The following is a 26,002-nucleotide window of genomic DNA, read 5'->3' as shown; positions in this document are numbered from 1 at the left end:
TTTTCCTACAACACCCACAATAGTAACAATCCACTTAAACAAGTGTAGTACGGGAAGAAATCGAGACAGACACATGGCTTTCCTTAGGAAAATGTAGGGGGAAGTTTTTCCTAGGTTTCCAGTAGAGGTCATTTGCATCCATGTAAGTATTTGCTGTAGTTAATGTTAGTTAGTGTAGTCTGTCTGTCTAACGTGCTAGGGATATTCCAGACCCCAGCTGTCAGCCATTATTGATAAAAGTGAATAACTCATAGATAACAAAAGTCGCCTTCCCTTCTTCCTGTGTTTTGATAAAGTTAGAACTATATAGGCTTCATCTTAGAAATGGGGGAGGGGTAAGATGAACGGGGGAGACTTAAATAAAAGAAGGGATTTTTATTATCTCAATTTAGTAAGAAAAGCTGGGGGTATCTAAAGCAGCTTTTTTTCCAGGTAAATATTTTAATTAAATTTAGTATTACATGCTGCAGTGATTGTGAGAGATTTGAGCATGTTCTTACACATGCTGATAATTTGATTTTACTGTTTTTATAAGTTGTTCTTCTAGGATCATCTCTTAGACATTGAAATATCATTAAACTAAGTGAGTTTGGTCTTAAAAATTGTTTACAACTCATGTAAGACAAGTTTTAGAAATATTTCACCTTGACAAGTGTACTATAGTGAGTTGTGTCTGGACTGGCATTGTTAACTATCTTCTAAAATGTTTCTCCTTACTACACACTACTGTATTTAGATGATGAATGTCAAAATAGACAACGCATGAGCTTTGTAATAGTTTACATCAAAGACTATATACTATTGATACTGGCCCAAGAACAAAGGTTTGCATTATTTGGAGTGTCTTTAGGCAGGTGCTATAGGTACTTTTTGAATCTGTCTCTTCTCTTAGGTGTACATCTAACTACCAGAAATACTAATTTCTTTATAAATATGATCTTGTAAACTGAGTGTGTGTTTAAAACATGTTGAATCTAATCACTTTAAGAAAAAAATAACACGCGAAAACAAATCCTATTTTTCCCCTTATAAACCACTGAACCACATTGTCAGGACCAGGAGGAAAACAGTGTGTATGCCTTACTCCTGACATATGAAAAAAAGACTAGGTCTCAAAACAATATAACTACTTCTCATGTGTTACACATAGCCTTACTCTATGGCTCAAGGTGGGGGTAGTTGAATCTATCAGGAGCTTCTTGAAGGGAAGGAGGTTAATAAAGGGAGAGAGAGAAAAAGGCTAAGCTATTTGGGAAATCTAAGAAGGGAATGCGTGTGCCTTTGCTGTTTTATCTTAAATGTAACAAGGTAAATGAACTAGAGATTATAATCAGTGAAAACCAGGAGCAAGGCAAGAATCATCTTTTCTCAATGTGCGGCTTTTCTCTGGTGGTGGAGGGAGTATTGCCTAACTAGGCAACAAAGGTAAATAAGCAAAGGAAGTATGTAGTATTTGGTTCATGTTAGCACTTTTGCCAGATGTTAGCTGACTGAAAGAAGCCTTTGTGGCTCCAAGGATTACACTCTATGCTATCTCTCAGGGTAAAATACAGTTAATAAACTTCTTTCTTCAATAGACCAAGGTAAAAATACATTCAAAGAGTTAAGGATTTGCTTTAAGGTTGATGCAAGGTTAGCTTGGGACAACACTTCCTTATCTGCTGGCAGAGTGAATCCAGACTGCTCTTGTTCTCTACCTCTCAGAGCTCTGGCTCAACATAATTCTTGTCCTTGGGTGTCTGAATGTCTCAATAGAGGTCTCTTTGCGTGGATACTAACATTGACCAACTGTCTGCCAAGGAAGATAATTGCAGGAGGGAAGACTTATAAGTTTATATAAAGACCTGGTTGAGAGAGCAAGGATATTGACTGTGATTGCTTCTTGTGGGAAGCATCCGATATGCAATGCATAGGGAAGATTAACATACTGTCGTGCTGTGGGAAGAATTCCCAGGCTGTAATCTGAGGGAAAGAGCTCTTCCCACAAGAAGTGTGCAATAGAGACAGCTAACACATTCAGAAGGCAATATTCCTTATCGTCTCGCAGATAAGGTTGATAAGATGTCCATCTCTGGATACTCCTCATGCCTTGCTAAATGAGGTGCATCTATATGAGATAAGCATCTCTGATGAGTTGACCCCTGAAGGATGCACTGAACTCTGACTGCAAAATCTGTGGTCCATAGCACTGGTTTTTTCCATTTCCTATCTTTTGTGAATAGACAGCAGCAGACATGAGTGAGCAAGTGAGTATGATAATGAGTCCTGTGGGCAGATGCCAAGGGTGGTACATACATTCTAGCCTCTCATGATTTTTCCTCACTGATCTTCATAGTGGCTGCGCCAATTTTCCATCCCACCCGTAGTGAATGTCGCTCCCTTTCCTTGCATCCTCACCAGTCAATTGTTTTCTTTTTCTTTTCCTTTTTTTTCTTTTTAAAATTTTGTTTTTCCAAGACAGGGTTTTTTCTGTGTAGCTTTGGAGGCTGTCTTGGAACTCACTCTGTAAACCTCGAATTCACAGAGATCCACCTGCCTCTGCTCCCAAGTGCTGGCATTAAAGGCGTGTGCCACCGCTGCCTGGCTGGCAAATACCCTGATGCCAGGCTTGGGAAATATTCCCTTCAAATTGTTAGGAGTACAAGTCTCCCCAAACAGTATGGGCTGTTTTATTGCACATTACTCTCCAGAGCCTGAAGGCTACAACCTTATTGCTGAAGACTGTACTCTTCATACACAGGAGTAGGAGTGATCGAGCTGGAATTGACCTGGAAGCCTTCTTCTTGAGCACCACTTCTCATGATATTTACAGGTGCTGTGCAGGCTGCCAAGGGAGAAGAACATAGTCCTTCCCACTTGGAAAGCCTACAAACACGACAATGACTGCATTGGCAGGACATTCACAGTGGTGCAGTAGTGGCAGTTTTATCTTGGAGGTAACCGAAAGCTAATTGGATTATAGCCCGTTCAGTAGGAGGGGATTCATGCTTGACACTGTAAACCAGCCAACTATCCACGAGGAGAGAAGTTAGAGACCTGAGAGAATAACCTACCATTTTTCTAAACCAATAATATACTGTGTAATTGTATTCTAAATATGTATCATTATACCCACAGATAAGTATAGCTCTCACCCCCTCGTCAAAGAAGCATCTTTTTTCAGCAGTTAGAGAATATAACGGTAACCCACAAATCATTTAAAAAGTTGAGAATAAATGACTATGGGTACCCAACACCGTAATCTGCAGTGTTTAGCATGACTAATAACCCAGGGAGAGATATTGGGGTTCAACCTGAAGATGAGGAAAGCAAAGCAGTCAGCCTCTGGATCTTATCTCAGACCGAAAATGGGCGGGATCCTGTCTCCAGGAATCCTGAAGACTCCATACCCCACACTCCACTGAGCTCCTGTCTCTTCCCCTTTCTATTCTTCTCTCTGCCCAGCCCTATCACTCCTATCCTTACCTCCCTAGTGCTGGGATCAAGGGTGTGCGATCCCAAGAGCTCACTTTTGTGTGAGCTCTGTTTCTCTCTTAGACAGAGTCAGTCTTGTGTAGCCAAGGGTGCCCTTGAACTAATGAAGATCCATCTGCCTCTTAATTCCGGAGTCCTGAGACTAAAGGTGTGTGCCCCCACTCTCTGGCCTGTATGGCTGACTACTATTGTTCCCTCTGATCTTCGGAAAGCTTTATTTATTAAAACACAAATATTTCCCCCCTTTGTCTAAAATCTAAAAGGATATAACTAATGTAAGAAAAGTATATACAGAGAAGAAAAGTATATACAATAAGTACAATAGCTGTATACAGTATATACATGCAATAAATAAACGATGTTTAGTCCATTTGCATTTGACAAATTCAGAGAAAATACTCCTTATCTTTCTTATCTTGGTGAGTCCAAAGTCTTGTAGATAATTTACTTTCTGTCATTACTTGCTTTCTGCATATGATAAACAAGAACTATAACTAATTTTCAACTCCCTCAGAGACCCAAGAAGAAAATAATATTAACTGATTAAGCAGGAAGTATGATTAAGCGACTTCCAGAACATGTGAGAAGTGACAGAAACAGCTGGCTGCCTGGATAGTCACCCAAAGTTCCTCAGCAATATTAGGTTATTCATCTTCGGCCTACAGGCCTAGCATATCCCACAAACTTCTCTGTGAAACAGGATATTCTGAAGCACTGTCCCTCCTTATTTTGACAGCATTTGTCAGTCACTCTCCCTTGTATCCTCCAATTAGGACAGCATACTGTCAGTAGTTGAGGAAAGGCATTTTCTTGCCCAGTAGCTTACTTTTGCCACAAAGAAAGTACACTCTATATGGAATTTCTTTGATGTCCATCATCTTCTCTGAAGTAGATTGGTGCTGCCAGGAGCAGACATGTCTCATTGTCATAAAAGAACCTAAGATATTAAAACATCCTAAATGCCATATTCTGTAGATCTCTGACGTGTTTGAAGAGGACCTATCTATCTAAAATATATTTTTGTTTCACCTTGAAAACATACCTAATGTGATTACAAATTTGATTGTAATACATGATTAACTACTAACCTGTATTTCCTTACTGGCCTAAACAATTGGTAATAATAATTTTCAAGAACTAGAAATTTGCATTACATTGTCAAATGAGTTCTATAGATACAATACCTTGAACAAGATTGGAAATATATGTATAATATGTTTTAATAAAATTATTCTCAAATTTGTATCAATGTCCAAAATTGTATACAGTATAAAAAATCCAATTTAATGTAAAACATTTAAAATTAGTAGTTGCTTTTTAAAAGTAGATTCAATAATCTACCCTTTTATCCTATCATACCTCTATATCCCCCTTTTTTCTTTTCAGAACAGAAACTTTGAATCTAATTTCCTTTGTTTAGCTTTTTTCCTGACTGTTATTAATATCAGCAGAAGAACTCTGTGCATATTATGAATCAGTAACTGTTGAGAGGTTCTTTAAAGTCCCTTAGTACCAGGAGAATAGCATATAATTCTGAATTTTGGACAGAATCATAAGGGCTTTGATTCACTTTACTTAATATTTACTTGATATTCTGGCTTTCCTGATTTATTTGCGTCGGTATGGATTGTAGGGGTTCCATTTTATTGGTATATTCCCGCACAGTGCAAGGAAATATCCAGTTAGTTCTCTTTATAAGTTGAATTCTCTTACTTTTGGGATAGTTGCTGTTAATCTCTTTGTTCACTTTTTCCCTAATAATTTGTCAATATCATCACTAAAGGTACTATAATCTCTGCTGGGTCTATTTCTGCTAATTGACAAAGTCTTAATTTTCCTTTTAAAAGTAAAGCTTTTCTACATAAGTTTTAATTTTTTACTTGGTTTATGTGATTTAAAAGATCCATTCTAAGATAATATTTTCCCTTTGCTTTAAAATTATTCTAGAGAAATGTTTGGCAGGTAATAGGACCAGAATGCAGTAAAGATTCGAATCCACACAATTCACATGTGCCCTCATGTAATTCACATGTAATTTCTCTTCAATCAAAGCCAAATTCTCTTTGAGCTTCAGCTGATTATTTCCTGGGGCTATTTAACTTCTTCTCACCATCTACAGTTATGTTTAAATTAATCAGGTCATCAGGTTTTATCCCAGTAGTGCCCCATACATGTGAAATGTCTTCTAGCAATCTTTGGAAGTCATTGAGAGTCTGCAATCACTCTCTTTTAATTTTCACCTTTTGGGGTCTAATTTTTTTGTAAACTTATTTTACAACGTAAATAATTAGTAGAATCTCCTCTTTGTATTTTTTTCTTCAGAAGCAATTTGTAGTCTTCAAGAAGGCAAAATTTTCTTTACTTTTTTCTTTCTAAAGTATCTACATTTGAATCAGATAGCAAAATGTCCATGTAATAGTAAACTTTAGATTCAGGAAATTGCTTATATATAATTTCCAATGGCTGACCTACAAACTATTGGCAAGGGGTGCGACTTTTTAACAAGAGAATCTTCCCTTTATAATCTCTTATCAGGCTGAGAATTATTATAAGTAGGCACTGTGAAAGCAATTTTTTTCTCTTATAAAGATATAGTGAAGAAACAGTCTTTTAAATCAATAATAATAAAATAATAATAATAATAATAAAAGAGGCCATCCTTTAGGCAATCGGTAAAGCAAAGAAATTCAAGATTGTCGAGGTCCCATTGGCTGAATCAATTCCTAGATCTGTTACCATTCTCCTTTTTTCCATATTTCTTTTTAACAGCAAATAGGACAGAATTCCAAGGGCTGATTGATTCTTCAATATGCTGGGTATCTAGTTGCTTCTGTATCAGCTGTTCTAAAGCCTGCAGTTTTTCAATTGTTAAAGGCCTATGCTTCACCCATACTGATTTGTCTGCGAAACACTTTAAAGGTAAAGCTGTTGGTGCCTTTGAAATATCAGCAGCTGTTGTGCCCTATTCTTGTACAACCTGAATGGTCAGTGTCTGTTCTTTATAATATCTTAAAATAGTTTTTCCAGAAGCATATATTAAATTATGGCTTGTTTCTAACATTGTGGGAATGTTAATACGAGCATTCCATTGCTGTAATAAATCATTTCCCCACAAATTCATTGCTATGTTAGCCACACATGGCTTTAATATTCCTTTGTCCTTCTGGTCCTGTACATTTGACCCATATGGTGCTCTGCTTTACCTGAGATAGAGTTCTGATCCCTAAAAGATGAACATTTGCATCCTGAAGAGGCCAAATTAGGTGTCAAGATTCTGATGAAATTATTGTTAATCCTCATCTGTGTCTACCAGACCTTGAACGACAACACCATTTATTTGCTCTTTTGTTCATTTATAGAAGTTTGCCAAAATACTCACTTTATGGTTTCTCCTGAATTTTTTGTTCTCCTATAGCCGTTCTATTATCCAGAGCAGTATGGTTTCTTACAGTAGACATTAGGTTCTTTAATCACTCTGGAAAGGAGATGTAGCACTAATAATAAAAACTCAGAAATAGATATTGGGGTTCAACCTGAAAATCAGAAAAACAAAGCAACGAAGCCACTAGAGAGCTCTTACCTCTGTGAAATCTTCAGACTGAAATCAAACAAGTTCCTGTCTCCTGCCTTGTATTTCGATATGACATGGAAAATGCACCCATGAGACCTCAGCAGTATAGTCTCTGGGCAGCACTGGCTACTGACAGTGTTAGTTGACATTCCAGTGGCCAGGAGACATTCCACAGGTCCTCCATTAGAGGAACAGCTGTAGGCTGTCATTGACTTCCTCCAGGGATGGGCTCTTAAATTTCAAGTGCTCATCCTGGGCACATGTATATATGAACAGCAGTAAATGGATACAGTAGGCTAAATATATAATCTATGTGTGATCATATGTACACATGTTAGGAGTAACTAGGGAGAAGGTCATAAATTTGGGAAGGAGAAGTAGGGCACAGAAATTGTTGGGTGCAAGGAGGCAAAGTGCCAGCTAGATACGGTGGTTTTATGTAATTTTGTACTGCTGTAGATGTTTGTAACTTTAATGTTCTTTAAATACATAAACATTCATTTATTGAACCTTATTCCTGGATTGTATGCAAATGACTAGGAGGTTTTTGATGAACTTCTTTTTTTACTGTCTTAATTGTCCCAATAAGATCCATCTAGTTCATGAGTTCCTTTCTCTGTTCTCTTCCTGTCTTTCCATAGTACTCATGCCAAGAGGCTGTGGTGACTGCCCCTTTGTGCAAACATGTATCAGTGTTAGACGTTACTGTTTGTTTTAGCAATATTAATAGTTATAGATATTAATAGTTACCAGTTTCCTTTCCAGGATTGTTCATTTTTAAATGAAATGAACTAATTCTGAAATGAATGACAGATACATTTTTATTCCTATACATTATATACATATATTCCTATACATTATATACATGACGTGTATAGCCTTAATGATCCTTCTCTGAACTTGTTTTTCAGGGGATTAGCCACACTCTCAGTTATTTATTTTGAAGCTTATACATCTTACTATAAAAAGTAAAATTTTTATCAGGTATGATACAAACTGTAGGTATAGTTCCACATCACTAGTTTAATTCTGTGTAATTATGGGCAATGTATAAATTATGTGATTCTAAACCTAAGTAAGGCCAATTTATAGCTGTGAAGCGTGCTCTTTTTCTTTAGCTATTTATGATTATTACTAAATTATACCTGATTTTTAAGATGTAGAAAGGTAGTTGAGAACAAGCCACATTCCACATGGAAATGAATGCAATATTCAAAACTATAAAATACCCATTAAGATAACTAAGCTTGAAGTTGAAATGCCTTGCTGAAACTTTGATTTTTAAATGACATTAAGAGAATCTTGGTGATATCAAGAACAGATTAAGCTGGAAGTGATAACACCTCATTAAAATCCTATCTCAAAACTGAGGAAAATTGCTACAGTCTTGAGGCCAGTGTAGGCTACCATCAAGGTTTAATCCCCCCATAAAATAAAGCCTAGTGTGGTAGCATACTCCTATAATCTCAACACGTAGGAAACAAAGATGGATTTGTCTTAACTTCGAAGCATTGATTAAACTGCTAGGTTATATGCTAACTTACTTCTAGAAATGTTTTAATTTAAAAGGATATCTGAAAATGGTCTGAGTGCTTTTAGAAACAGTCAGCAGTAAGAGTATGTATTTTTTCACACATATCAACTTTCCACACAGAACAGTAACATTGGCTGATACTTTTTTACTGGTTGACTAATAGCTGTAGATGTTTCCTTCCTCACTATAACCCAGTTCTCAGTTTACAGTCTTCCCAAGACCCAGTCCTCATCTTAGTTGCAAAGGATGTGCCTGCTCTTTTGCCAGGGTCTGTTCCTTCATTATTGTCTTTGTCCTGCTTCCTTTGTCTCTTCTGCTGTCACAGAATGACAGTAGAAAAACTCCTCCTTCATTTTATCTTTGCTATGACATGTTTGCTGGTCTGTCCCTTTTCCCTGACTACTTTCCTGTCTTAGGCTGATTGGCTCATTTCCCTCCCTGTTCACAGCCCACATGTCCCTCTGACAATGTTGTGTCCCCCGCCTTTCATTTTCTAATCATTGAATAAGAATAATCTTTTCTTTTGGGCTTTCATTCTTTGTGACTAGGATCTTTTTGTCTCTTTGGTTCTGGGCTGTAAAGTTGTGTTTGGAAGAGTAGAAAATCTCAGAGGCCAAAGTGCTTATTTGCCAACTCCGTGAACTTGAAGCTATGCTGGTTAAACTGAGCTAGTGTAGGTAATGTAGTTTTGAATGCCTAACCTGATGGCTCAGTAAACATTGAATTTTAGTGTTACTTACTAAAAAGAAATACATGCATTTATTTATTTACTATTGTGGGGGTAAGTGGTTCACATTAATATTGACGGGCAGGTGTGGAGAGCTTCATTTATAGTATTTTGGTTAAAATGTTTCCGGACTTTAAAATACCTAGGTTTAAGACATAATTTTGGAGTACATCTGTTTGTAATTTAGAAACACTTTTTATAAGCCAAGACTTGAAAAATATTTACTACTTACCGTATTAGCATGCAAATTTTTATGTTTCATAGTTTGTCTTCTGAATTAATATGTTTTACTTTATTCCTACATCAATTTTAGACTCAGAGCAAAATTTATAGAAACTACAGCTTTACCACGTAGTCCTTTGCTTCTTGCCTCCTTTATGCAACCCTCATTGGCATCTGCACCCCAGTGGTGTGAGTGTTGTATACTTCAGTTCATGGACTTGCTTTGAACATGCATTGCCACATAAAGTCCATAGTTTACGTAATAGCTCATTCTTGCTGCTATATGTTTTATGGATTTTGACAAATATGTAGTGATACATCTAGCTCGTCAAATCAGTCTCTGTCTATGGCACCTTCTAACTTTTTTTACTTCCTCCATAGTTTGCCTGTTTTAGGATGTATGTTAGGAATCTTGAAGTGTGTGGCAGTATATAGATTTGAAATTATCTTCTCTTGACCAAGAATGTGGATTTAAGGTACCTCTCTGTCTTTTTGTGACTCGATAACTCTTTTGTACCAAGTAGTATTTCATCATCTATATGTAACTGTTGGCAAAAAAAGAGTTCCACGATAGCCTGGAATGGAGTATAACATAGCTGCATTTATTTGGGGACAAACAGTGAGGGTAGCGATCTGCAGTCTTCTGCATGCTGTGGGAACTGGAACTAAACCCAGCACTTAAGAGAACCACACATGCTTTTTGTCTGCAATTATAGTACATGAGACCACACCCCAAATGGGCCAGAATCTTAAAGGCTATTGGCTGAAGGAATTCCCACAGCACCTCCTTTTGTCTAAATAAGAGAATTCTAAGCCTAATACAAAACTATATATAAGAAGAGCAAATATCAAGTATTGTCCAGGGGAAAGAAGAGGCAAAATATACATAAAAATTAGAATTACAACCAGCATGAACAAAAATTAAACAAGAAACAGATGCTAAGTGTTCTGATAGTTATCCTATCCTAAGGAGTCTAAATCTTAAATTAAAAATGGCTTGGCTAAGTCATAAGAGGAAAGTAATTATGACTATCTAGTCTTCAACCCCATCAAAGGCCTGAGAAAGGAGATAATATTACTTTAGTAGACAGGAAGTGCAATCAAGGAGCTTCCAAAATGTGCAGTAGATGACAGAGACAGCTGGCTACCTGGGCAATCACCCAAAGTCTCATTTGCAACATTGGAGCAACCAACTTTGGCTAAGGCCTCTAGGGATGGACAGACCATTTTCAGAGGTAGGAAATTTTTCAAAACCGTCTTACCCTATCTTGGCAAGGTTTGGCAGTCTTTTTACTGCTCATCCAGTCTGGTCATCGTGCATTTTGGCAGATCTTTGCCCAAAGGCCAGTTTTGCCAAGAAGAACACAAGCTCCAAGTGGGCTGTCTTTGGTGCCCAACATTCCCTAGGAAATAGATGGGTGCTGCCAGTAGCAACTGTGTCTCACGTCAACAGGATCCTAAATTATTTAAATGTCATATCCTACAGATGTTTGGAGTGTTTGAAGATTACCTAACTAAGTGGAATCAATCTCTATGCACTTAAAGAACCTGATTAATCTAAGTATGGAAAACATGGGTGACTATTGACCTATAATTCTTAATACATATATAGCTTAAAGACTAAGGCTTCATATTAAAAAAAATGAAATAGTCTTTAAACAAATGTGCAGCAAATGAGGACAATGACCTCAAAATGTAAACAGTGTATAAGTGTCTTGATCAGAGGTAGGAATGTATATTGCAATATGACAAATAATCCTGAAATTGTATCGATATACAAAATGTCTTAAGCAGATATAGAAGCATACATGCATACAATATGACTAAATAAGTCTGCATATGTGCACAAATATTGTAAACAGAAATAGGTGCATATTCAGTATAACAAATATAATTTGAATTTGTATCAATATAAAAGAATCTACACCAGTATAAATTGTCTATAAATAATAGCTCACAAGTAATCACACTATTACTCACTATTATCCCATCCATTCCCCCCCCCTCCTTTTATAGCAGATTCTACATCTGTTAATCTATTGAGATCATCTTGGTTGCTTTCCACGTAGACCATTTTGAATATACCTGCCATGCACAGGTTTTTTTGTGTTGAGTTTCCAGTTTCCTGGTTAAATAAAAACAATGTGATTGCTGGATCATTTGCTAAGATGTGCTTAGTGAGAAACTGTCAAAGTGTCTTCCAAAGTAAATTATCCACAGGCATAGTGGGGGAAAATGCACACATTTTGCATTGCCTCTGTCAGTTTGCTTTCCTATAGTAGCTCTGTACCGATTGCTACCTTTGTGACTTTGCATCGAATGAGATTAGCTGAAGTTAGGGACACTGGGTTTCTGTTCTGTTCTCCTGCTCCTCTCTTTCACTGTGCACACTGACGTCCTTTTCTGTCTCTCAGGAGCTGTGTTGTCAGCCTTCAAGTTGGGTAACTTCCCTCTTTGTTTTCTCCTTCCTGAGTAAAGATTCTGGGTTCTTCTCAACATAAACATTAGATACCCACAGAATAATTTGCTGCGATTTGGGGGGGGGGGCAGGAGCAGCATTGATCCATAGATGGAGTTGGAAGAATTTATATTTGGCACTAGTCTCCCTATGAATTTGATATGCAGAGTATCTATTTAATTAGTTTCATGGTTTTATCTTGTAAAACATTTATTTACTTTTATTTTTTGAGCAAATGTTTTTCCTGCATTTATGTACTATGTGCGTGCAGTAAGGCCTGAAGAGAGAGCATTGACACTTGAGAAACTGGAATCACAGATGGTTACTGTGTCACCATCTGTTGCTGGGAACTGAACCTGGGTCCTCAGCAGAGCAGCCAGTGCTCTCAACTGCTGAGTCTCAAGCTGCCTGTTTATTAATATTTTACTTTTATTTTTATATTAACTTATCAACAGCTTTTTCATATGGGATTTTCATATATACTTTATTTTGTTGATTCTTCCCTCCTCTGCTTTCTTGGGTTTTCAGTTGACTTTCTACTTTTAAATTTAGCTAATTGATACATGATAAATGACCATTGGGCCCACAAGTGATGTCATTGTTGACCTTAGATAACAGTTGTTTCTATAGAAAAATGAGGAAAGGAGCTCAGTTTGAAACTCTTAAAACAGAGAGAAATTGGAGACACTGATAAAGACAGAGCTTTGAAGGAGGGTTTTCTATTAAAAGAACAGTAGCTTAAGGTGAAAGCTGGAAGAGTTAGAGAAACAGAAGTTTGTTTTTTAATCAAGTTTTGGAAAATGGCATTGCTGGATTCTTGTGGATGTTGTTTACCTGAGAGGGAACTGATACAGTGTAAGGCAGAGTGGATGTTTGTGGAGTTCTGCACTGTGGAAGGGACAGACACAGAAAGAATGGAGATCAGTCAGGAAAGATGGTTGGTTCTTATCACCCTCCCCCACTTCCTGCTCAGCTGAGTCCTCTGTGGCAGGTCTGCTGCTGCCCTATGAGATGCTTTGAGTTAATGGACTTAGTTCCGAAGCTCTTCTTCCCATACCTCCTGGTGGGTCTGCCCCAGCCTCTCTTTTCCAAGTGATGCCTTAATGTAAATGGAGACCCTGTAGGCCAGGTGCTTCTGTTACATTTAATGTCCTGCTGGAATAGGGTTAAATGAGCTCCTTCTCATGCAGCATAAGAGGGGAAGAATTTAGTTTCACAGTGGGAATCTTTGGTCTTCTACCAAATAACAGGATTTAAGACGGATTCTTGTCCATCTTTATTTCCTCAGGGTTGGTAGATTTGTCCAAAGAACCATCTTTTCAGGCTATAATTCTACAGTCCATTAAAACGCATTGACCTCAACTTACTTTCTATTCAGTCATCTGAAATAGAAGTGTTCTGAGGTCATTTTGTTCTTTGGAAGTTGGTTATATATATTTGGGTACTTACACAAGTAAGTATTTGCAACGTCTGTCAGTAGAGCAGAAGCAGTCGCAGTGAAGTTACAGAAACAAAGAAAGCATTTGGGAGTATAGAATAGCCTTTGTTGAGATTTTGTGTCTTAAACTTTCTAGTTTTGTAGTGTCATTTTTGCAGAATTAATAACATGTTAAAATGACACCTGTGTTATTAATATGGCTGCAGTACTGTTTCATCATTATTATTTAAATAGGACCTCCAGATCATTTCTACACTGATGGGTAATTTAAAAAACAGAAGTATTTGCATACTTACATTTAGAAATCCAGGATAATTTGTGTTGTAAAAACTTAGAGGCAAATGGGTCATGTCTCGGTTATTAAGGACATGTGCTGCCTTAGCAGAGATCCTGAATTTGATTCCCAGCACCTATATCAGGTGCCCTAACCTCCAGAGGATCTGAAACTGACTCCTAGACTATGTGGGCACCTTCACTCATGTGCACATGTCCTCCCTGCCTACCCCAACCCATATACACATGATTAAAAATAAACGTGAAAATTTAAACAAATAGAGAATGACAGTTTGTAGCAGGTGTGCAGTGTTTACAGGAATCTTAGAGTTCCCGTACTAGCCACAAATTGTGAGTTTAGGTTATACTGAACTGTTACATTTTTATTCCATATGTGATACTGATGTTGAGCACATTGCATTGATATGTTAATGTGGTTCAATAGAATTCAAGTCTTGATTTCTTAACATTCCCCTACAAGGACCCAGGCAGGGTTCCTGAGACTGATTCCAGGCTAGAAGAGTTGACGTTTCTCATGCGAAAAAGGGAGAATATACTCTAAAATGATGCCAGCGTGTTAGAAGCATGTCAGTGCTGTTTTGTAGGCTCTCCCACTGGGCAAATCTAAAACCCAACAGCAAGATGATTACAAACAGTAGTAAATTGTAAAGCATTGGAAAGAAATAGTAATTTATGAGACCATATCAATAACATAGCATTCATATAAACACACAGGGCAAGAGGGAGCTCAAGACAGATGTCAAATGTGAGTTGAAAATTCGTGATTATGCCAATGTGTCATAGTAAAGTTCAGAGGATTCCAAGTGAGTGGAATTCCAAGTCTAGAGAAGAAATTTGAATGAAGAGTAGCTTGTTTGCATGGTTCTAGTCTGACCAAAGAATACATACTGGCTGCAGGAAAAGATAGTAACTAAGTAGTTGGAAATCTGGAACATATGTTTATGACTGAAGCTTAACATCACTGGTGAGGAACAGGACACCATATCCTGGTCTTCAAACTGTCATGACCTCCAGTGGCACATCACTTACTTCTCTGGTGAGAAGTGTGTTTATTTGAGTCTTACTATGAAAGAACCACAGACAAACTCAAAAGTACAGCACGTTTTTAAGGTACTATATTCTGTCAAATAAAAGTTAGAAATACTAAATAAAGGAACGTTAAAGCATGCAGCATAAATAGATTTGATGAGGTGCACATGGTGGATTATGCCTGCAGTTACAGTGCTACAGTTGGGAAGGCAATAGTATTGCAGGTATAGGCCAGCCTGGGGTTACATAAAAATCCTGTAAGAAATAGATTATAAGTATATAAGATAATAAACTTTTCATGACCCCAAGACTTGGTCTTATATTGGTGGGGGTTATTACAGATTAGTTGAAAATTTTGTCATGCAGATTATAGATTACTGTGGTTGACATAGTTACTGGAATTGTAACTGTTGACTTGTAAATTATTTTTTGGAGGAGCACATGGAAAGGATCACAGTATTAACAACTTTGTGTGTGTGATGGGGAGGGGGTATAACAAATGTCAGGAGGCATTGCGTAAAGTTATATAGTGTTTGTTTTTCATTTGGATTATTTTAAAGTGTATGCCCGTGTGCTTGAGTACATCTGTTAGTCTTGTTGCTTTAGATTGCTTGTTTAATTTTATTCTAATTAATGAATTGCATTCATCTTAAGATGTTGACCTAAACTTTTATAGATGTGAATACAGGTGTTTATATAGGTATTCATAGATCTGTATAATGATTTTTGATTTCTTTTAACTAGTGCTGGGCCTAAAGGAGATAACATTTATGAATGGAGGTCGACTATACTTGGTCCACCAGGTTCTGTATATGAAGGTGGTGTTTTTTTTCTGGATATCACGTTTTCTTCAGATTATCCATTTAAGCCACCAAAGGTAAGAACCTGTATATACATTGATTAAATATCCTTCTCCCAAACCCAGGTATTTTAAAAATTTCTACGTATGTTAATGTAATAACTATTATTTCATCATTGTTCATGAATTAATATGAAAATTCAGAACCTACTTCCTCCCACCCTATGGGATTCCCGGTCTCCAAGGGGAGGGACCTGATGGAGACCTCCAATTAGAATCTCTCTCTCCCCACATATCTGGTTGTGGGTCTCTGCCCCTGCACCCATCTGCTACCAGAGGAAAACTCTCTGATGATGATGACTGGACCCATCTGTGAGTTTAGCAGAATATCATTGGGAAATAGGATTTTCTGTTTTGTTTTGCTTTACTTTGCTTTTACCAATCAACCCTAGGTTTCTAGGTTGTCCAGTCTCCGGTTCCTGGCCATCCAGGCAGTATAAGGCTAGTGTGGGCTTCATGTTAAACCAGACATTGTTTGGCCATTCATGGATGTTCTGCATCATTATTTCCCCAGCACATCTAGCAGGCAGGACAGATTGTATAGGTTGAGGGTTTTGTGGCTTTGTTGGTATCCAGGTTTCTCTTTCCATAGCCTACAGAGTATCTTCCCACACCAAAGAGACTAGAACATGGGGGTGAAGGCTCCATGCAGGCAATAACTCAACCTCTCTATATTCAATAAGTTATGTGAATGTTATCCTCAGCAATTGGGCCCCCGCTGCCACTTTGTGGAGAGTGACCTGTCCTTGTACCAGCCTGGGTTATTTGGGGTTCTCCACAGGATCCTCTTGGCCAACAGCTCAACTGGAAGACTTATCTGACTACAGATTCCATATCCTCCATTGCTGGGAGTCCTCCAGCTGCCTCCTCCTTCTACACACACACCCCCTACATCATCTCAGTTTCCTGCTCCCATCTCCACCTGCCAGTCCATGTGTAAAGTGTATTCTATTTCCCCTTCCGAGGGAGGTCCGTGCATCACTCCCCCTAGAGCCCTCTTTGCCTATCGTTTCTGGTCTGTGGACTGTAACTTGATAATCATTTATTTATTATTTAACACCCACTTGTAAGTGAGTGCACACCATATTTGTCCTCAGTAGGGTTATTACCTCACTCAGGATGATACTTTTCTAGTTGCTCCTATTTGCCTGCAAATTTCCTTATGTCATTTTTTAAACAACTGAATAATACTTCATTTTTAACTGAAGCATTTTATAACAAGATCGTCTTTAAACACTTGAACATACTCCAGATTTGACTGTTTTTGAGTGTTTTACAGTGTGATCATTAGAATCTAAAATCCTAAAAGTTATCTTTACAAGCTCTTCAGATGTGCAGGTCTGCCTTTCTAAATCAAATAAAGGGTTAGAACCCTCTTATTATAGTGCCACAAATTGGATTCTCTTGAAAATGATACATTTTTTTTTATTCTTTGGTTGTCACCTATATAATAAAGCTTTAGTAAACTTTATGCCTATTTTTATAAATAGAGTTGCTTCTATGTGCCTAGTTTTTCATATTGGAAATTGGTCTCAACAAACTAGAAAAAATAGGGGGGAAAGATAACAGATATATTTCTTTGTGGGGAATTCCATTTACAATTACATTTTTCTTGGCACCATTAGTAGAAATAGAAGTTGTCTAGCAGCTGTCTCTCCCTGCTACTTGATCCCTCCTGCTCTGTTTCTTGACAACTGGGATTATAGGCATGCACTACAGAGACAGGAGGATTGCTGTAAGTTTGAAACAAATCTGGCCAGCCAGAGCTACATATCTAGACACCTCATGTCTAAAACCAAACAACAATAGCAACTAAAACCAAAACAACCTTAACAAAACCTAAGCCAAATATAGTTCTTTCTATACTAAGTCAAAACCAAACTAGTATTTTTAACTAAATCACATTAAACTATTCAATTTTGTTGTTAGGCCTGGTTATTATTTGTTGTCAGCATCATCTGGTACATGGGACTGCTGAGATGAATTGGTGACACAGCCTATTTTCTTCTGTTTCTCTGTGACTGTGTATAGGTTACCTTCCGCACCAGAATCTATCACTGCAACATCAACAGTCAGGGAGTCATCTGCCTGGATATTCTAAAAGACAACTGGAGCCCTGCTTTGACTATTTCAAAGGTTTTGCTCTCTATTTGTTCGCTTTTGACAGACTGCAACCCTGGTAAGCAAATCTTTTTAAATCTATAAGACTTCTTAGTTTAATGTTGATCAAGAAATAAATGTTAGAAAGATGATCAGCATAAGATTTGTTCTGAGGGATAATCATGGAGGTCGAGTCAGCGGAATAGTGAATCTGAGGCTGACTTCCGAGTTAGCTGGGGCTGTCTGGTAAAACCCTTTCTTAAAATCACCAGAGACGTATGAGGAAACCAATATCATGTTGGTTAGACACTCAGTCAAAAGTTTCTTAATATTCATTTAGTTTATTAATGTCCTGTAGCAAAATCTCATTTAGGCCACCATCCAGCTTCTGAATCGTGACATGGAGAAATTATTGGCTAGGAATGCTTGGCCCTAGCTCTTATTTTAATGTTTCTCTTTGTTTACATTTCCCCTTGGGGCTTTTTACGTTTCTTTCTGTAAGTCTTGTTTTCACTGCTTCTTGTGTGTCTGGCTAGCCCTGGGTGTGGACCTCTCTTTCTCCCTTGTTCTTTCCCCTCTCCGCTCTCTCTCACCTAGATTCTTCCTCCTACTTATTCTTTCTGTCCACCAGCCCCACCTATCCCTCTACTGCCTAGTTACTTTTTACTACCTAGGTCAGGTTTTTATGAGGCCTATCCAAGTGCCTTATGCAAGCAGATGAAACAGCAGCACATCTTTACATAATTAAACAAATGCAACACAAACAAATGTAGCAAGTCTTTGCAGTGTTAAAAAGGCAGCAAAACAAATGTAACACTTTTCCCATAAAAAAATATTCTACGACATAAACAAATGTAACATATCTTTACATAGTTAAATTCCACAACAATGTCATACCCCTCGGTGATGATTTTTGTACTATCAGCTATGGAACCTAAACTGTGACTGTACAGATCATTTCTGTCGGAGTTGAGCAGTGTCCCTGATTCCTTTTCCATCCTTCCATGTTGCCATGTGCTTTACTGTACTCACCCGGTAACTGAGGGTTTCTCCCTTTTTGTATTAAAACTTAAATAGAGCAGTAACAAATATTGCAGTTACTACTCATCAGTCAGTCTAGATTGTTATGTAGAAACTCAAAGTTATTAGTGTATAGTTAATGACTTCTGAAATGCCTCCTAAGAAATTGAATATGGGTAGCCAACCTGTTAGAGTCATGTTTAGACCTGCAAGTCGCTACTGTGAGGGCTTGGCTATTAGACTGAGAGGGTTCAAAGAGGAGAGAAGAAGAGATAATTGTGCATTTGTTTAAGTAAACAAGTGGAAATAACCTGAGTGTCCACAAAGAGACTGCAGCTATTGAAGAATGGAACAGTTCTGAACTTACGGGGAGATAGTTTTTTAGATCTAGTATATCAAGATACAGAGATTCTTGAAAAGATACATCCATACTTAACAAATATTGTTATGTTCTAGGTCTAAGGCATATATAGAATATCTCAAAAAAAGAATTTAAAGGTGTTAGTAGTTGTTTGCCAGGGAGAGGGTTGTGTGTCTTGGAGTCAAAAAGGGAAAGCCTTTACTCTTCAGTATGGCTGTGTTTGGAACACTTTCTGCACCATGTGCACATACTTTGCTTATGAAAGTTGTTTTTTATCTCAGATTCACTTTTACTTTAAAATTATATTTAAAATGAAATGACAGGTAAGTTTTTTTTTAGTGGCTTATGTTTACAATTAGAGACATAACTGTATGACTGTCAGGGAATATTTCATTCTGAATAGCATTATAAGATGGAAGCTTTATGTAAAACTTATGTTAAGACAAAAATACACCTTCTATTCCACTTTCATAGTTGAACAAAATGTCACAAATAACGTGACAGAGAAGCTGCATCTATAATATTGCAACAGAATATCTTAGGCTGCAGAAGGAAGACCTGCACAGTGACATTAGCGATTGACATGCCGTGTGTGTGTGTGTGTGTGTGTGTGTGTGTGTGTGTGTGTGCGCTAGAGAGAGAGAGAGGGTGGGGGGGGGATCAGTGGCTGCTGAGGAGCAAGAATATGTCTTTTCTAGAGATAAGCCCCTAAGTGGTTGACCTTAAACACGTGAACCTACGAGTGGGGGAGGGTATGCATATGATATCGTGTAACAATGATAATGACAGATGTTTTGAATTTGAGTGAATGGTTCAGGGAGAGATGCAAGTAAAAATAATGTAAATACAGTAGTCATATGATTCCCAATAAAATTTAAAACTTTTGTTAATTTACCATTGACTTTTTCAGTAAAAGGGGCTTATATCATCATAGATTATTTTCTTTGGAAAAATCAAAGCATACTGTATTCAAATATAACTTACACTGTAATGCCGTGTTAGAACTGTGCATGTAAAGCACACGTGATGTCTTAATACTGTTTTCACTTTTCCAGCGGACCCTTTGGTTGGAAGCATAGCCACTCAGTATTTGACCAACAGAGCAGAACATGACAGGATAGCCAGACAGTGGACCAAGAGATACGCAACATAATTCTCATAATTTGTATGCAGTGTGAAGGAGCAGAAGGCCTCTTCCCGCTGTGCTTCGGATCTTTATAGCCTTTACAATACGGACTTCTGTGTATATGTTATACTGATTCTACTCTCTGCCTTTATCCTTTGGAGACTGGGAGACTCCCCCAAAAGGTAAATGCTATCAAGAGTAGAACTTTGTAGCTGTAGATTAGTTACGTTTAAAATGCCTACTTGCAAGTCTTGCTTCTTTGGGATATCAAAATGTATTTTGTGATGTACTAAGGATACTGGTCCTGAAGTCTACCAAATATTATAGTGCATTTTAGCCTAATTCATTATCTGTATGAAGTTATAAAAGTAGCTGTAGATGACTAGGAATTATGTCATTTGTATTAAGCCCAGATCTATCTCTGAGTATGTGGTTCATGCTGTTGTGAATATGTTTTACCTTCCCCCTTTGTCAGTTTGTAATGAGAGGATTTCCTTCTACCCTTTGTAGCTCAGAGAGCACTGATGTATCATCTCAAACACAATAAACATGCTCCTGAAGGCATAGTTTCTTGTCGTAATGTTGAAAGTCTTGTCAGAAGGTGTGTCTGAGATGATTGTTGATGAAATAAAGATGTGGCTATGAAGATTGATTATTAAGGACTAGTACAAATGGATGAATTATTAAATTGAAAGCATTTAAAAATCTTAAGAGTGTAGAGTTTTTTCCTTTAAGGAGAGCATATAGTGGGCTTAAATGTGAAGCTGGATTTAAACCATTGGTCTTTAAAACACAAACATGAATTCTACAGTGATGATGTAATATTTGAGTTGAAAATGAAGTTCTGGGTTATTCAGGACCCTCTCCATGTCTTACAGAGCATTTTGTTTCCAAATTGGTGATGTCTATTAAAAGTTGGGCAATACTGTCAGATAATTGCTATTCTGTGACTGCTTTTCTATGGTGCTTTTCCCTTTAATCCTGATCTTGAATTTTTATGGTGCATTACTGTTACTGTGATCATGGCCAGCAAGTGTAGCCAGAGGCGCAAAGGCCCTGTTTCCCTTAAGGTAGAGGTGTGTTCATGTGCAGATGTGGCACTCTCTGTTGAAGACATACTATTGTAAGGATGTAGAGCTTAAATAACTTCTAACTGTAATTATGAAGTGTACTGTTTAGCTTGTAATTATTAAGCTTTCTTAAGAGAATTGTAAACAATATGATTGTACTATTTTTTTCCCCTGTGCCTGGAATAAATTATCTGTGGTCAGTTTCTTTATCGATCCTAAATATGGTAATACAGTACCATCATAAAACTTATGGAAATTTATCATTAGAATAAGAGTAAGTATTGCTTTGGACTGGGGAATGCTAGCTCAGTGGTTAAGGCTACCTTGGCACCCCCAGCACCACACACGTACACAGACACAGACATTTCTTTAGGGAAGTGAGTCATGTTAGTTACATAGACTACCACTATTAAAATATGGGCTTCTGCTCAAATATTTGATGATAGAATTACTAAATCAGGGAAAAACTTAAATTTAACAGGTTTCTCATTTCTACAAGTGCTACACACACACACACACACAGTGAACAACATGTTAATGATAGAAGATTTAAGCTTTATTTCAGAAAACTTCTGATTCTTATTTTAAACAAATTAAAAATCCACCGTTCAAGTCAATATGATGAGAGTGGAGGCCGTGCATGATAGTTAAAATCATTTTCATTAATCCTGGTAAGCTGTGGGAAGGACTTCATCCCGCTGCTGAGATGGGTCACTGTACCCGAGAGTAATCCTGAGCCTCGGGGTGTTGCTGTGTTGCCCTTCCAGTTGTAATTTGTGAATGTGTGAGAGTGGCCGAGCCACCTTGTGTCCTGTTGGACCTTAGTGTCGTAATGACCGCACACCCTCTGAGGAGCTGGGCTGTGCAAAAACGTGTCTGACATGCATACCTGCTGTAACTGTTGCCTGTAAAAGAATTATTCATCGATTATTATAATTTCTAAAATTAGATAAATTATTTGAATAGATCTTTAAGAACCAATTTTAGTTTCAGATTTATTTCTAATGAATACAAGGTAGTTTATTAGTATTCGTTACCGAAACACTTAGGATAGTTCCCTTTGTTTAAAAACTTGAAAATGAGATGAGTAATACTAGAAACCACCTTACATACCACATCTAAAAGTTTGTACTGGTAAGCAAGCATATCAGATATGTTATTTTAATTACATGGACATGACCTTTTCTTTTGAACTAGGAAATCTTAACTAATTGTGGGAATAAAAATTTGTATTTTTACCATGCTACTTTTTCTCAGAAGAGCTTTGAGTTTTGTCTCTGATTTGTAAAAGAACTTTAGTCAGTCCACTGGTTTTCAGTGGTGTTCACAAGTAATAGAAGAATGACAGGCATAAATATTGAGAGGCCGTTTAGTCCTGAGACTGCGATTATCATCATGGTAATGCATAGATTATTAACACATTGCTAGTTGCAGTTTAAATTGTGGGCTTTGGACAGATCATTTAAGTATGACCTGAAACATCAATTGTGTTTTGTCAATCCACCTTAAGAAACTAATCCTGCAGTAATTGCATTATTCTTATACTTCATTTAATGTTCCTTATTCCGAGTAAGTAAATGTACAAGCCTCTTTGTTTTATATCAAGTCTCATTAGTTTTTTCAAGCGATACTCCAATAATAATAATAATTAGACTTTAGTACATACCATTATTTAAGTCAAATCTCACTAGCTCCTCAGTTTCCCCTTCGGAAGTTCTTCGTTGTTTGTCTCCAGTGTGCAGTGGAGCATTTCCGCGGAGCATTTCCGCACAGTGGACTGTTAGTGCTTCCAGAATGGTACAGGGTACAGTGCTGAGTGGTTTATGTAACTGCCTATCAGGGGTAATGAGTGTTAAAGCCTTGCTCACTGTCAGATAGCGTCCACCCTCTTAGCCTAGAACTGAGACCTGTGCACATCTGTCCCAGGCATGCACGCTTCCTATCTGACTGTTGAACCCACAAGCAGCTCCCTGAAGGGAATGCCCTGGAACCAGCATCTTCCAGTTTGCCACCTGCTGTGCTTGCAACTGCTTGTGTCTGCACTGGAAGTCCAGAGTGAATTTTAAGGAAGAACTCCCAATGTCAACATACATAAATGCTAAGAAGCCGAAGTGTGTGTGTGTGTGTGTGGTTACAGATATCCTTTAGTCTTTGTCATTAGGTGTAGGTTAGGCAGCAGAGCGCTGGAGCTTAGTCCTGGGTGTATTCTAAAGTAGAGCAGAACTTAACAAAATAAATAGCTTGGCAGTGAGTACGGTAATCATGGCGATCTGTCTCATGCAAGTCACTGAGAGGTGTTCCCCTCAGATCTCCTCAGTTTGTCTCCCATCCACCCTTTGAGCATTTATGTCTCGCCGCTCTCATTTACCTGTTAGTTTGTCCGTCTTTTTTCCTCAGACACCATCTGCACATGCATCACAGAGAACCGAGCATTTGTCTTCCACTTTCAACAACAAGCCTAGTGACCTCTCTAAAAGTCAAGAACTCCTTTTTATCTTTCTCTTTTTGGGAAACGTAGGGAGTGGGTGGGCCGATAGTGGTTAGAAGACACATATACTGTATAACCTAACTGATTTACACTGAGAGTTTGTTCTTCAAGGTTTAAATGCTTGATAATTGCTTAGTTTTTTTAGAATATGAAACATACAGAGATTAATACATTTACACATCCTTATTAGGTAGTTTATCACTTTACTGTCCAGATAGGTTTTTCTCCATAGCAAAAGAAAAACATGTCTTGGTTAAAAAAATAAATAAATAAATAAATAACATTGTTTTCTGCTGAATAAGAAGCTAAACGGATGTCCCTGCTGATATAACAATAAAATCATTCGCATAATGTTTATATCAATCTATATAATACTCAATATACTTAATACTAGCTGCCATTTTAAATACTCTTGGGCTAGAAAAATGGTTCAGCAGATAAAAGTGTTTGCCATGCAAACATGACCACCTGAGTGAGCCCAGAACACACATGAAAGGCAGAAAGAGAAAACACACTCCATCTCCTGCCCCTTCTCGACATTATACGTACACACAGAAACACACTCCATCTCTTGTCCTTCCTCCTAGACATTATACATAGTAGTTAGATGTTGAGAACATGCAGCCCTGTGACCTGGCCATGTTTAAGTTTCAGTTAAGCACAAATGCTAGCATTGCTTAAGATCCTTTGCTGGGCACATTCATGTTTTAAATGTGGACTTGGTGCTTCAAGACAGATGGTGAGGTGGCACATTGCAGTCTGAACCTAAGAGCATTTGGCAGTGCTAAAATTGAGCTTTCTGTTTAGTCCAAAATAATTCAGTGATGAGTGGGCTACTTTGTACTTTTCTTCCCTCAGAATTTGAGTATTTGGAAATCTTGGCTTCCAGAGATGCAAACTACATGTAACCATATTTAACTATGTGTAGGCACCTTCATAAAATGAGGCTTCGCGAGTAGGCAAGCTCTTAATGGTGGATGTCCTACATAGCAGTTTGGCATGTGTCACTTGTTTTGACATCATAGTGATGTTTCTAGTAAGACTGGCTAGTACTTGGTTGTATCTCATTGTGCACACAAAATCTCCCAGACTTGAAGTGAACCGTTGGAGAAGCTCATGGTAAGCTGGAATCATCACATAACCCTGCAGTGCTGGGAAGGAGCACAGTGGTCACCCTCTAGTTTAGTTCATTCCCTTCAGTGCCTCTTCTCAAATGCTTTGCTTACACTGCCCTCCCCGTCCATGCCTGGGCTAGAGGATCGCAATTAAAAGAAGTCTTTATAGAAGGGCATGCCACGAATCCATTAGCATTTCTGAAGTCCTGTATCTTGCTAACTAAAGTTGGAAATCGTTTTGTATTTTGACTGGCAGCTTGTTACATCCTTCTCAATGTATCTTTTTTCCCTCGAGTATTTTAAAAGCAGAATTTACATAACCCTGTTTATCGTGCAGGAATACTAGGTATAAATTGCCATGGGATTCCAAAAGCCCACAGGAAGTTACAGTGTTCCAGTGGGGCCTCCTAGAGAGAAGGTGTGTGTGTTGCCTGTGGTGATGATGGTGGACCAGAAGGTGTGATTTAGGGAGGCACTACACCGGGAAAACCACCCAACCCATCTAATTCTGGAAAAAGGTGTACTCTTCTGAGCTTGGGCTAAAAATACTGTCTTGCTTGTTCTCATTGCTGGAAGGTTAAAGAGATCAATAAAGTTTCCTCTGCTTCTCCACGTCAGACTTGTCTGTATTTTCTTCATGTCCAGGGAAGCCCAGGTCACAAAGGGTGGTGGTTCTGGAAAGTGTTAGTTATCCATTCTATGCTGCTATTGCAGATTCTTTATCTGAGATTAAATACATTGCACACAGTTGCTGTGACCACACCTAGATTCATCTCATAGAACATGCTATAGTCTGGTCTTCTAACAGCTGCCTCCTTTAGTACTTACAGCTCTGAGCCCATCTGGAAAACTGTTCCATAGCACAGTATCCCCAGAGACTGGAGCTGGAAGACCAGCTTGGTGGGGAATATGCCCCCCCCCAATGATTTACAGCTTCTGAAAACGACCAGAATCTGCTCTCTTAACAAATAGGGATAGTAGCCTTAGTTTCAAAGCTGGGATCATGCCCATGACTCTAAATACTGCTGTCAAAACCTACTATCATAAAGTCGAAGTATACATTTATAAAAATATTACCAAGGTTATAGCCTGTCATTTTTTGACATTTTCCTTTAA

The 26,002-nt window shown here is 37.9% G+C and overlaps 1 protein-coding gene across 2 annotated transcripts in view; it reads left to right on the top strand.

Moving 5' to 3' along the window:
- Ube2e3 (ubiquitin conjugating enzyme E2 E3) overlaps nt 1-25,498 on the top strand; it is a 54,797-nt gene extending 29,299 nt beyond the window's left edge. Inside the window, exons 4-6 of one of the 2 annotated variants that reach the window (XM_075984764.1) lie at nt 15,492-15,624; nt 17,638-17,785; nt 20,143-25,498. In XM_075984764.1, coding sequence (XP_075840879.1) covers nt 15,492-15,624; nt 17,638-17,785; nt 20,143-20,240 — 379 coding nt within the window. In that variant the 3' untranslated portion in view covers nt 20,241-25,498. The remainder of the gene's footprint in view (nt 1-15,491; nt 15,625-17,637; nt 17,786-20,142) is intronic. The other variant, XM_075984765.1, reaches the window with a different exon arrangement.
- The last annotated feature ends 504 nt before the right edge of the window (nt 25,499-26,002 follow it).

Source organism: Microtus pennsylvanicus, chromosome 9 (genome assembly GCF_037038515.1).
Source record: "Microtus pennsylvanicus isolate mMicPen1 chromosome 9, mMicPen1.hap1, whole genome shotgun sequence".
Classification (NCBI taxonomy): domain Eukaryota; kingdom Metazoa; phylum Chordata; class Mammalia; order Rodentia; family Cricetidae; genus Microtus; species Microtus pennsylvanicus.
This window is presented reverse-complemented; position numbering and strand designations above follow the sequence as displayed.